This window comes from Corvus cornix, chromosome 22, assembly GCF_000738735.6.
Source record: "Corvus cornix cornix isolate S_Up_H32 chromosome 22, ASM73873v5, whole genome shotgun sequence".
In the NCBI taxonomy this organism is placed as follows: domain Eukaryota; kingdom Metazoa; phylum Chordata; class Aves; order Passeriformes; family Corvidae; genus Corvus; species Corvus cornix.
The window spans coordinates 2,862,209-2,875,583 of NC_046351.1; the positions used below are offsets into that span (position 1 = coordinate 2,862,209).

Below are 13,375 nucleotides of genomic sequence, written 5' to 3' on the forward strand. Positions count from 1 at the left end.
TCCAGCTTGCAGAGTATCCTGGCCTTAAGGATCTGCTGTCCCTTCATGTGGTTCCAAAAATGTTAATGAGGGGGAAGGATGCACTGGTGGTGAGCGCACTGGACAGCCAGGAGATGCGGTTCCATTTCCCAGTTCTGCCACAGATTTGCTGTGTGCTTCGGGAGGATCACAGGGTTCCCCTGAGCTGCATTTGTGAACCAGGAACTCTGGTATTTCCCCTGTGATGGGCTTTCTTTGTATGCAGAAAATCTTTCTGGTAGGAGTTTTCTCCTACCTGGTCTATGCACAGACCCTGCTCCGAAGCTCTTTAATTCATACTAATTTATAAAAACATGGCAGGCCTGGTTTTTTGGTTTTTTTTTTCTTGCACATCTCTTCTAGATCAGACTGGATCTCCTCACGCCCTTGCACTTGCCCTCGTCCTCTTCCACAAAGTTCTTGGCCCGGGGTAAATAAATAATAAAATGACTATAAACAATAAAATGAATCTTTACAGTAACCATTTCAAGGACAATCAGTGCCAACTTCTGCAGTTGTGTGAAGGATTGTGCACATTCTGCTGCTCCCAGCTCTGCTCAGTAGCAGTATCTTTATTTAATACTTCAGAGGAAGTACCAGGCAGCCCTGCAGTGTGTGTCCTTTCCCAGGAGGATGCTTTCTGCCAGGAAGCCAGGCTGGAAGTGCACATTCCTTGGTGCTTACAGAGGGTTTGTGTGTGTGTCCCTGTCCCACAGGCACCGTGGTGTATGGAGAGCCCATCACAGCCAGCCTGGGCACCGATGGATCCCATTACTGGAGCAAGAACTGGGCAAAGGCCGCAGCTTTTGTTACATCCCCACCACTGAGTCCTGACCCGACCACTCCTGATTTTCTCAACTCACTACTGTCCTGGTGAGTAGAGCTCTCTGTGTTCAAACAACGTGGGATTCATCATGAGAACATGGGTGATAAAATAAGGGATGTTGCTGCCAGCAAGCAAAAAGCTGTTTTACTTTCAGGAACAAACCTGTGACAACAAAATACTTCAAATACCTTTTGTTTCTTTTCCAGTGGAGACCTCCAAGTGACTGGCAGTGCCCACTGCACCTTCAACACTGCTCAGAAAGCTGTTGGGAAGGACAACTTCACCCTGATCCCTGAAGGAACCAATGGCACTGAGGAGAGGATGTCCATCATCTGGGATAAGGCTGTGGTAGGTCACACATGTCACGGGTTTAGGTTTCAGCTGGACATTCAGAGGGGAAGGAGCTGCAGGAATGTGTTATTTTCTTGCCACGGTCCTTCCACTTGGGGTTTTTACCCCTGTGAGATCCTTGGGAATCTGCTGTGCTGCCAGCTCTTTGCTGGCTCACGCAGTGACTCCTGTGGTGTCCCCCCAGGTGACTGGCAAGATGGACGAGAACCAGTTTGTGGCTGTGACCAGCACAAACGCAGCCAAAATCTTCAACCTGTACCCGCGGAAGGGCCGCATTGCCGTGGGCTCGGACGCCGACCTGGTGATCTGGGATCCCGACAGCGTCAAGACAATCTCTGCCAAGACTCACAACATAGTAAGGATGTTCCCTACCATTTCCTACTTCCTTTCCTGCTCTCTTCCTCAGTGCCAGGCTGTGCTGCCAGCAACGGGAGCTTGTGACAACTCAGGGCTTGTTTTCCCTGTGCCTGAAGCCCTCTCTGGTCTCACACTCTGGAGCTCAGCTGTGTGAGCAGGATGAGTCCATCTGAAGTCATGTGGATTCCCCTCGGAGCATGGAGTGCGTCTGCTGTTCCTGAGTGTTGGGTGCTTGGATCTGAGCACACAGAAAGCTCTTTAAATCCTCTAAAATACCAAAAGGCCTCTTAGGGGACAGTGTGTTGTTTATGACATCCAGGCTTGCCAGTGGTGGGAATGGGAACTGCCCCTTTTCACTGAAGCTTTATCAGTGGACACTTTTGCTGGAAATCTGGCCCAGATCCAGGGTCTGAGTGGATTTACACCACCTACTGATCTGGCACATGTGTGTGGAGTCAGGATTTTCCTGGTGATCATCCCCACATTAGTGGGCACAGGGCAGCACCCAAACCAACCAGAGCTTCCCCTTAGCTCTTCTGCAGCTTTGTGGTGGCACTCTCAGGGACACCTTTGCGGTGTCCCATGCCTTACACCTGGCCCCTGCAGTGACAAAGCCTGTGGGAATCTGCAGAATGGTCCCAGTGCAGAGGGCTGGTTGGAGTCTCCCCGTGACATTCGAGCCCTGTCTCAGAGAAAGCAGCCACTGTTTGCATTTGTTGACAACTTGTTTCGCTACTGGCCATGAACCTATGGAATCTTTCCCTGGAAAAAAACTCCTTGTTCCTTTTTCCCATGAATGCTTTCATTCACTCTGGAGCTGAAGGAGCAAAATTTTCTTCCACAGTTGGATCCCTGGGCACATTCACAAAGAAACTATTTTTTTTTTTAAAGGTTTGGTTCACTTCCCTGTGACTTAACTGTTTGTCAGAATTGGTCACAGACGGCCTGGCTTCATCCTGCCTCTGCGTAGGCTTCTGGCAGAGGAATTCCAGGAGTCTGGTCACTTCAATCACCTTAGAGGTGCTTCCCAACTCCTTCTAGTCTGGAGAGGAATGACTTGAGAAGAGGGAACCCAGGGACTCACTGCTTTTAGGTGTCAGATTTCATGGTCTGAACCTGGGCTTGTGCTTATGAATGGCTCAGAGAGCTGGAAGTAGTTTGGGTGGAGTGCTTGAACGTCCTTGCTATTTAATGGCTGTTGTCTTTAGGAAATGAACTGGGCTCTTTATATTTCGTGACGCAGAGCTGACAGACTTTCTCTTTTGTGGATGTGCCCCAGTGCAGTCACGATTGGCTCAGTGATTTTGCCGTGGATCTGGGCAAGGCAAAGGAGAGCCAGCTCCATTCAGAAATATTTTTGTCTGCTGAGAGCTGCAGATCCCCCGAAACCCTGACACTGTGTAAAAGGCATCAGCACTCAGCTGTGGCCAAAGGCTGCATCCTTAAGCTGTGCCAAGAGCATGGAGGATGAAGGGCTCTCATTCCCAAGAGTTTGAAAGGCTGAGCAATCACAGCTTGTTTGCTTACAAATACATCTCTGATCTCCTCCCCTGTCATCACTTCACCTGTTGTACCTGGCATCACACCTGAAGGCTCTGGAGAGGTTTAGGTTGGACATCAGGAGGAATTTCTCCATGGAAAGGGTGATTAGACATTGGAAGGGGCTGCCCAGGGAGGTTTGGAGTGCCCATCCCTGGAGGTGTCCAAGGAAGGCAGTTTGGACATGGCACTCAGTGCTCTGGGCTGGGGACAAGGTGGAAATCGGGCACGGCTTGGACTTGGTGACCTTGGAGCTCTTTTCCAACCTTAATGATTCTGAAATTCTGTATTTTTTCGGGTCTCAAACTGCACGGTGCTTTGTGTTAGAGGAGAAACTGATACAAGTGATGCCCTTGGAGCCCAGGCATCCTGGTTTGGCCAAGCAGAAAACAAAAGGCCCTTTGACAGTCAGGCACAGGGACACCCTCTGATTATGTGGCCTTGGATGATTGTTACTTTTTGAAATGTTCGAGCAACTTCCGGATATTTTCCAAGAATTCACACTGCTCTTGCCACTCTCTGGTAAGGAAACATCAGGAGCTGGAGAGGGAGGTGGTGTTGTTCTTGGAAGCAGCCTAATCCATTAGCTCCTGACCCAGCCTCCTCCTTTGTCACCACAGTTCTTTTCAGGTTGGACCCGGTTCAGGCTCCGTTTAGCCACTGGCCTGGCTAATTGCAAAGCTGCACTCAGGCCTGCCCATACTTACAACACACTTCAAGGGCAAACTCCATCATTAACTCGGTAAAAAAGACCTGCATTTGACTCAGAGATGGTCATTAGAGTAACAGTCCCCAAATAACATGGTTGCAGTGCAGTTCATTCCAGGATGCTTCACATTTGCAGTGATTCCTTTCAAACTTGCCTTTTTTCCACGGTGTGATGTTTCCAATCCTGTTAATTGAGGATGAGCAATCCCATTAGAGTAAAACAAGATTGTCCTGGTCCCTGACCCATCATCCAAAATACTGGTTTGAAATAGAGGTTCTTCAGAATTATTATTTTTAGTAGGAAACTCACATAAAGCTTTCTTTGGCTCCTAAATCCGCCCCTAGCTCAGCAGAGATAGGTGCCTAAAGGTATTTAAACAGGGAGGCTCTGAGGTGTTCTCATTTGAAACTGTTTTTTCTCTTGCTCAGAGAAGCTGGAAGCTTCATCCCTGGAAGTGCCCAAGGCCAGGTTGGACAGGGCTTGGAGCAATTGGGTCTAGTGGAAGGTGTTCCTGCCCATGGCAGGGGGTGGAATGGGATGAACTCTAAGGTCCCTCACAGCCCAAACCATTCTGGGATTCTTTATGAACCTTATTTCAATGGAAATTTTGCATTAATAAACTCTTAAACTTAGACTGATAATTAAGAGCAGCCTGTATTAAATCACAGCAAATCCAGCTCAGGTAAACACTTGTTGAGTTTGCTTCCATCTGCCCTTAAAATTTTGGCAATGAGCATGGCCTGTGATTGCTGATTAAAGCCCAGCAGGCTCTGCTGGGTGAATATGTTTACCTTATGTGCTGTTTTTGCTCACTGCAGTCTCTGGAGTACAATATCTTCGAGGGCATGGAGTGCCGTGGGTCTCCCCTGGTGGTGATCAGCCAGGGCAAGATTGTGCTGGAGGATGGGAATCTCCACGTCACCGAGGGCTCTGGGAGGTACATCCCCAGGAAACCCTTCCCTGACTTCGTTTACAAGCGCATCAAAGCCAGGAGCAGGGTGAGTGTCGATGGTTTGGCTGCACATTTGTTCTCTCCCTCTGATAACCCTGAGTTAAAGTGGCTGGGAAACATTGCTGTCCCCTGGCTCAGGCCACACTGCTGTTCCCTGGATGGGAGCCACATTTGTCTCATTCCTCTTTCATTTTTGCTGTTCACTCAAGTCTTTGCAGGAATATGCTTTGGGTTGAGCTCGGGTTTTCTGCAGGTTTTATTTTTCGGGTCTTTAATTTTTCTCTGTCTGAGGACACCCGAACAGAAAATCTGTCCAGGAGCCCTCCAGTCTGGCCATGAGTCAAACTGCAGAGGACTCACCAGGTTTCTCCTGTCACAGAGGTCCCAGGAGTAGTTATCATTAGCATTTATATATCAAATCTCTCAGCAGCAGTTTAGAATTGTAATTTATTGTTACAGATATGTTATGCTGCTTTCGCTTCTGCCAGATACGATCAGATGCTCTTGTCTGGTGACTGGTGAGTCACAGGCACAGCCTACAGACTGCTTAAAAGGGAGAATGTTCTATTTTTAAGAGGCTAAAATAGTTGGAAAGTGATTCTGTAAAATGCACCCATTCAAAACTGAACCTGTCTTTTGATACACCTGAATTTGCCTGACAAGGGAGATGACACTGAACTCAGTTACTGAGAATTTAAGAAGTTTATTTATAGATGAAATCATTTCTGAGAAATTATTTTGCTGTTTGAAGTGTTGCCCTCTCCTGGACAACTCCTGGGCTGCGTTGGTTCTGCTGGCCGCGAGTGATCCTCCCACTCCTTGCAAATCATCTTTCCTTGACTGTTCTTTTGAAGAAATTGCAAGTTATCAAAATTACAACCTGGCGTAATTTAGCCCCATGGAGAACAGATTCCTCGTTTTTGCTGTGTCCTCCCACAGAAATACACGTCTGACCTATAAATCCAATTGGGCAGCATCTCAGCTGGAATAATTGCATTTATCCCAATCTACAGCTCCAGGGCTGGCAGTTGAAGCCAGCCTGGCTCCTCTAGGCAGCCCTGCCTGTCTCAGCACTGCATGGCTTTTTGGGAATGAGTAATAAGGTGCATTTGAGACCTGTCAGGAGCCTTTAATCCTGTGGCAGGTAGGTTGAGAGCATTAAAGGACAGCACCTGCGGGGCACGGGACAGACTGGCTGGAGCCACAGCACATTCCGTGTCACATACTAATTAGTAGGAATTTATCCTGTACAAAAATCTAGAGCCAAAATAGAAACATACCCTGTTCCCAACCCACAGTACCCCACACCATGGATGATCCAACAGTGGGGTTTTTGGGAGTGCAGAGCAGCCAAGTCCATATTGCCAAGGAGCCTTGGGGCACCCATGGACTCAGAGCCCCTCAGGTCTCCATGGTGGAAGGTGATGAACTGCACAAACACTGGTTTTCACTTGTAGGAAAATAGTGCAAATTTACCTTTTTTGCTGCAAAACTGGTTGGGTTGGACAGAGACGCAGACGTGTTTTATATAGATATGGATATAAAATAGAAATAGGTATAGATATAGATAAGACATAGATATGTATACATAGACATAAAATAGAAATATTAATGATATAGATACAGGACTAGATATAGAATAGAAATAGTTGTAGATGTGATATAGATACAGATATAGATATAGATAGATATAGATATAATATAGATAGAGATAGAAAATAGATATAGATATCATACAGATACAGATACAGAACTAGATACTGAGTAGAAATAGAAATAGGTATAGACAGGATATAGATACAGGTATAATACAGATATAAATATGTTACAGATATAAAGATGTAGATATATAGATGAAGATATGGATATAATATAGATGTAAAATTGATACAGATAAAGATGTAGATACAGATATAAAATAAATACAGATAGAGAGCAGCTCCCCAGGGATGTGCACAGCGGAGATGCTGCGCACTTCCAAATCCTCTTACCAACAGCCAGTCCCAAAATGCGTGTCACTGGCTGAGCCACATCTGGGCAGCTGTTGGGCTGTGCTGTGGCTGTGCTTTAAGGCTGTGTTGCCCTCTCTCTCTGCAGCTGGCTGAGCTGCGGGGGGTGCCCCGAGGCCTCTACGACGGCCCCGTCTGCGAGGTGTCGGTGACGCCCAAGACGGTCACACCAGCGTCCTCAGCAAAGACCTCTCCTGCCAAACAGCAGGCACCCCCCGTGAGGAACCTGCACCAGTCTGGGTTCAGCTTGTCTGGTACGTGATTCTGGGAATGATTTATTGCTGAGTGGTTTATTGCACTGAGATCACAACTGGTTTGTGCTCCTGTGCTCTCGAGTTAATTCTGCTGGGATAGGGGTGCAATGGGAGAGGCTGTGGGGGGTTTTTAGCTGGGAGGTTTTCCCTTTAGGGATGATGAAGAAGAGCAGTACAGGAGCTGTCCTAAATTCCTGCTTCTTCTCATGAAGTCTCATGCATGCTGAGCACTCCAGTGTGTTCTGGGCTCAGTCCTCAGCTGGGTGTTGGAGAGGGCAGATCATGGAATCGTTTGAGGTGTGAGGGACCTTAAAGCCCATCCAGTCCCACCCTCTGCCATGGGCAGGGACACCTTCCACTAGACCCAGCTGCTCCAAGCCCTGTCCAGCCTGGCCTTGGATACTTCCAGGGATCCAGGGGCAGCCACAGCTCCTCTGGGAATTCCATCCCAGCCCTTCCCTACCCTCACAGGGAGGAATTGCCTCCCAATATCTCATCCAACCCTGCCCTCCTCCAGCTTAAGACCATTCCAATTGTGTTTAGAAGTGGGAATTTTCTGGTTTTAAGAGGCTATAGCAGAAAAGCCTTTTTTTTTAAGATGGCACAAACTTCAGGAGAACTTTGCCAGCTGAGACCAGCTGTGGATCTGGGATGGGGCAGATTTGATTTTTCATCTGGTGTTCCAGCGCAAGAAGGGCTGACTGTAAAAAGGGATAGGAAGACTGGCTAAGGGATAATCATTCAGCCAACTCTTACCTGTGCTTGGCTGGGTGCTTCAGGTGCTCAGGGCAGAGATTATTAATGCAGAACAGCTTTCAGGAGAATTAAGGCAGTGGGTACCACTGAAGGCTTTTCCTTCAAATACAGAATCACAGAATGGTTTAGGCTGGAAAAGCCCTCTAAAATCAAATCCAGCCATCAAGGCAGCACCGAAGGGCCACACCCACACAGATTTTAAAGCCTGGCAGAGTTGGTGACGACTCCTCTCTCTCCCACAGGGGCACAGATCGATGACAACATCCCACGCCGCACGACCCAGCGCATCGTGGCCCCGCCGGGTGGCCGTGCCAACATCACCAGCTTGGGCTAAGGACCGAGCCCTCCTGTGCCCACCGGGCACATCCAGAGGGGCTGGGGCACCTGGAGACCCTTTTTGATTCTTTTAGAGCCTGTGACAGTTACTGCGGGCACCCAGTGCGGGGGGGCTGAAGTAAAAGCGCCTCTTTCAGCCCCCTCAGGTTCCCTCCTCATCTTCACCAACCCCTCTCACTCCCTCCCCCCTCAGCCCCTTACACATTTAAAGAAATAAACCCTGTTTTGACACCTCTGACATGCAAGAGTAAATGTAAAGAGGGTATTTGAGATATGTGGCCTCTGTCCCATTCAGCATCTTTCTTTTAATAAAGGAAGGATAAAGTGAATTTCCCGGGAGCTGCCTTTAAGACACACACACACACACACACACACAAGAAAAAAAAAGAAAAAAATAAATGTATAAAAAAAGCTTTTTTTTTTTAATGTCAAGCAGAAGAGTAGTTCAAGGGTTTTAAACTGGATATTCTGTAGGGTTCTGTGTTCCAGCAGAATTAGCTAGGCAAGCACAGAGGGACAGGAATCCCAGCCTGTCTGTGGCCATTCCCCACCACCCGCTCTGAGGTCACTGGATGCTGCCAGGAGAGAGGAACAGGACCCAGCACTAGGAATGACAGAGAGCATCACCCCAGCCACCGGGTGAGCCAGAATCCTTGGGGACTTCCATTCTGTTGGGTTGGTTTTTCCTTGGTTTCTTTTTTCTTCTGGATTTTTGCTGCAAATTAGGTCCTTGAGGAAACTTTTTTCTTAAATGTTTATGTGTGTGTTTTTAATATGTTTGTATCATTGTGTTTATGAAGCCTTATCTGAGAACTCGGAATATGATTCCCTGTTCTTCCTGAACCTCATCCAAGTCACAGACTCCCACCAGTGTCACTGCCACTGCCACCCTGGTACTTCAGGTGTCCCTTGGTTGCATTTTCCAGCCATTTCTTGCCACATAGCTGCAGTAAGGGCATGGAGCAGGTCCATAGGATGGGATCTTCAGTCCATCAGGTCTTGAGCTGGTGCAAATAGAGGAGCTGGACACCATCTGAGCTGCTGGGATGGAGTATCTGGAAGTTTGTAGCAGTTTGTCTTCTGTCCCTGGAGATGGGTATGGACAGACAGGGGGCTGTGGGCAAAGAGCAACACGTTGCTTAGAAGGTTTCTGTAGCAGAAACTCCTTCCCTGGCCATCAAGGAGAGGTTATTTAAAGCTTTGAGGGCTTATCTTTAGCTCTCAAAGGGCAGTCAGGGAGTGTGTGCTGAGCACCTGTGGCAATTCCAGTCCAGGTCCAGCTGCTGTAGCTGGGAGATGGGTGGGTCCCCAGCAGCTGAGAATCTCTTGTACAAATGTCACAGCTGCCCAGCTCTGCAGGAATCCTGCACGTACCCATGGCAGGGCCTGGCTGTTCCCCACCCAGCCTCACACGCCTCGGCTTTGAGACACAGTCCGTGGTCCTTAAAGGAATGGAGGAGTCCCAGCTTTGGGTCAGCCAACAGGATCTGGGTGTTTAACCATCCTCTGGGACTGAAGGTTTGGTAGCCCTGGGACTGGAGGCTTGTTCTTGGGACGTGGAGTATAAATTTGCACCATCAGATCCCCACTAAGGCATAGCTGGAGGGCTCAGCAGTCCCAAGGACTTGTCTTAGCACAGAGAGCTTTTCTTACCGCGGCGTTGCCTCCACTGTCTGCCTGCCCTGGCACTTGGCTGCATCTTCTGCTTCCTCTTCCCTTTGTGCTTTGCCATCTCCATCAAACTTGTTTTTCCACAGTTGTATTTTCTTAAATGCTGTTTACAGGTTCTTTTAGGAAAAAACCTATACATATGAAGGCTTTCAAGAAACGAGTACCAAATTTCGTTGTTATGAAGTACCAATGCTGGGATTTGCAAAGGATCTGGAAGCTACTTAGGTACCCAAACCCTCCCAGCTGCAGCACCTAAACCCTTTAGGCCCCTTTGAACACAAAAGTTAAGAAAAACTTTGCCATATTCCTCCATGCATTTTACATTCAGGTTCAACTCCTGGGTCTTTTAGTTTTTCATAAAGAGTTTGCACTTTGTTTGTTAAGTAATTCGTGAACTTAATATATATTGCAGCTATTTTCTTTTTCTTTTTTTTTTTCTTTGTCACCTGTATGTTAAAATCAATTTGAACGAGTTGGGGAGAAAAAAAAAAAGAATTGTGGATCCGTTTCAATTCTACGAAACACTTGCGGCTCTTCAGTATTCACTTAAGTCTTCCTTTTTTTTTTCCTTCACTGACTCATGATAACTCTTTAAGTTTTAATTTGTTCTTAAAAAGGAAAGAAAAAAAAATCACAAAAAAAAGAGATTTTTGCAGGCTATGTAAGCATGTTTTTTCCTGTGAGAGCTCGTCCGCTTTGTGTCTGTTTAATGAATGTCATATGTAAATGCTTAAAGAAAAAAAAGATGATGACTTAATTAATTAATTAACCGCAGTGACTTGAAGCTCTAAAAATAATAAAAGAAAAAGTAGGATTTAATACTAGCTGGATTTAACCCTTGGATTTGTGATTGTGAACCATGAGTGGAGGAGCTGTAAGTGCTAAAGCTGATCATGTGTGTAGACAAAGAGGAGTACTGGTATTTGACCATTGTCTGAATGGCAAAAACACCCCCCTGCCCCCCAACCCCAAGTCTTGTGTTCTATTCCTTAAGAACTCTGTGTTACATTACCATGGGAACTCCTAATAAAGACAAAATGTTGTTGTTTCAGTAGGTGCATCTGTGTCTCAAGGTGCTGCGTGTTGTGTGTCGCTGCGTTCTGGGCTGGTGCCTTCAGCAGGGACAAACAGCCCTGGAAACCAGCCTGGCGTGGGCTGATGTGGAGATGTGTAGGGGCAGAGCTGGAGAGGAACTCCTGTGGTGGTGGTGATAAAGAGGAATTGATGGGCCACAGAGTCACTTCCTCTGGAGAAAAGTGAGCTGCAACTCAGGGCACTTTGTTTAAAATGGCATTTGGCAAAGCAGAGACATTTGCCTGAAAAATCCTGGCTCTGCATTGCACGGATCACTGATGGAATGTGAGCAAAAGCCCCTAAAAGTATCGGCATAGCCCTCAGCCCGCCAGGGTGGTTCTGCTTGGACCCTCTGCCAGCCAAGGAATGGGGGAAAAAAGCACAGTCATAAATAGGAGCCACAGGCAGCAACTGGGTGGGGAGAGTTGGAGCTGGCTGGAAAAACTCCAGTGGAATTCCGGGTGGTGGTGCTTGGGATTTACAGGAGAAACACCAGTGGAACTTGGGGTGGTGGTGGTTGGATTTCACTGTCACAGGGACAGCCAAGCATCCCTGTCAGCTGCCCAGAGTGTTGGATGCTGCCTCCCTACACCCACCAGCTCAGCTCTCTGGGGGATCTTCCCCCAAATCCGAGCGTAGCTGGAGTTTGTGACTGACTTTGTGAGGAGGTTTAGTTCTTGTTCCTCATGTGAACAAATCCAAATGTTGGAGCACTCTGAAATGCATTGAGCTTCCTCCACACGGCTTTAAACCCGGCACCCCATAGAGTGGGAAGTTTTAAGAGGGTTTTTCCTTTTTACCTGCTGAGAAGGGTCAGTGGTCATTCCCTGGTAAAGAGACCTCCAGTTAACATGGGAATCCTGGCTCTGGCACCAGTGACATGCAGTTATTTGGCTACTGGCAGCTTAAATTAGATATTAGCATCTGTGCAATCAACTCCTGTGGAGCAGGGTTGGTGGGTAGCTGTACATAAGATTTATCAGCTAATCCCAACAATAATATCCCAGTGAAAAGATGCATTCAGCCTGAAGCACTGGTACTCAGTTAACACACACCTGCAGAGCCTCCATTTGGTTTTATTTTATCATTCATTTCTTCCTCCAGCACCTGAATTGGAATGAAAGAAACCTCTTCCTGAGGAAATAAATGTCCAGGACTCAGTGAAGCTGTTGGAACTGGCAGAGTAGAGAAGGTTTCGAGGTCAGGAAGAACTGCCAACAGCTAGATCTGAGGCCAACATGTGCTGAGGGACCAAGGCAGGGACAGAGCTCAGGAGGATATTGGGGTCACTGGGGCAGCCCTGGTTTGGTGCTGCACAGGAGCACAGGAATAGTTGTATTTGGTCAGCCCCTTAATCCAGGTAATTCCTGATCTGGCAGCCTACAACTCGTTAATAGGCATTAATTTGGTTCTCTGCCGGCCCATTGTGTAAGGCCCAAATTAGATCTAATCTGATCTTAACATCGGTGGAGAATTCTGTGGCTGAAAGGAGAAGAAACCAAGTAGGTGATGAATATGACTGTGACCTGGAACAGGAACTGTCAGCTCCTGAGGAGAGGGGTGGTTATCAGAGATGAGGACAATGCAGCCTTATTTATCCCTCAGATAAATGTCACTGTGCCTAGAAGCTTTAGAACCCGTTTTCCTCCTTTTTTTTAGCCCCAAAATCGCCGGTTTTGCTCAGTGCTATCAGGTGGCAGCAGGACATGGGGAAATGTAAAGGCCCATCTCCCTTGAGGCCCATGGATCATCTCGGGAATGATTTAGGATGTAATAAATGTGAAACATGCACAGGGCTTATGATGACTGTGACAGAGAGGTGACACGCACATACATCCTCTCAGTTATATTAATATATTGGAGGGTATTTCAATGTTAAATATGAATCACCTGAGTGTGTTCTCTTCTTGTTAAAGCCTGGCAAGACACTTGTCTCAAATCAGATACAGAGCAAGTTATAAACTTTACCCGTCAATTTATTACATCAAAGAACCCCCAGACTTTCGAGAGAGCTGGAGAAGGACCTTTGACAAGGGCCTGGAGTGCCAGGACAAGGGGGAATGGTTTCCCATTGCCAGAGGGTAGGGTTAGATGGGATATTGGGAAGAAATTCCTCCCTGTGAGGGTGGTGAGTGACCCTATGGAATTCCCAGAGAATCTGTTGTTGCCCCATCCCTGGAAGTGTCCAAGGCCAGGCTGGACAGGGCTTGGAGCAACCTGGGATAGGGGGAGGTGACCCTGCCATGGCAGGGGTGGGACAAAGTTCCCTTCATTAATGAAGTAAAGTAAGCAATTAGAGGAAATGATTTTTCCTCTCCTATGACCCAGGCCAGAGAAGCTGCCCTCTGCTAATCCTGTAAGATGTAACTGACTTCCAGCCCTGGCACTCCAGCTGTGGATTTACCACTCTGTGCTTGAATGTGTTCTTGTCCTGGGTTGCAGTGTATTCTACCATCCTCATGAGCTGTTGAAATCAGCTGGGGCAGTGTTTCCTTGCCTCCTCCCCCCAGACTCTCTTTCTGT

The 13,375-nt window shown here is 47.4% G+C and overlaps 1 protein-coding gene across 3 annotated transcripts in view; it reads left to right on the forward strand.

Annotated features, from left to right (window-relative positions):
* Positions 1–10,838, forward strand: part of DPYSL2 (dihydropyrimidinase like 2) — a 53,722-nt gene extending 42,884 nt beyond the window's left edge. For all 3 annotated transcript variants that reach the window (XM_019291212.3, XM_010408272.4, XM_039564227.1), the window contains 6 exons: positions 735–891; positions 1,051–1,192; positions 1,380–1,550; positions 4,619–4,798; positions 6,850–7,015; positions 8,014–10,838. In XM_019291212.3, the coding sequence (XP_019146757.1) occupies positions 735–891; positions 1,051–1,192; positions 1,380–1,550; positions 4,619–4,798; positions 6,850–7,015; positions 8,014–8,105 (908 nt within the window). In that variant the 3' untranslated portion in view covers positions 8,106–10,838. The remainder of the gene's footprint in view (positions 1–734; positions 892–1,050; positions 1,193–1,379; positions 1,551–4,618; positions 4,799–6,849; positions 7,016–8,013) is intronic.
* The last annotated feature ends 2,537 nt before the right edge of the window (positions 10,839–13,375 follow it).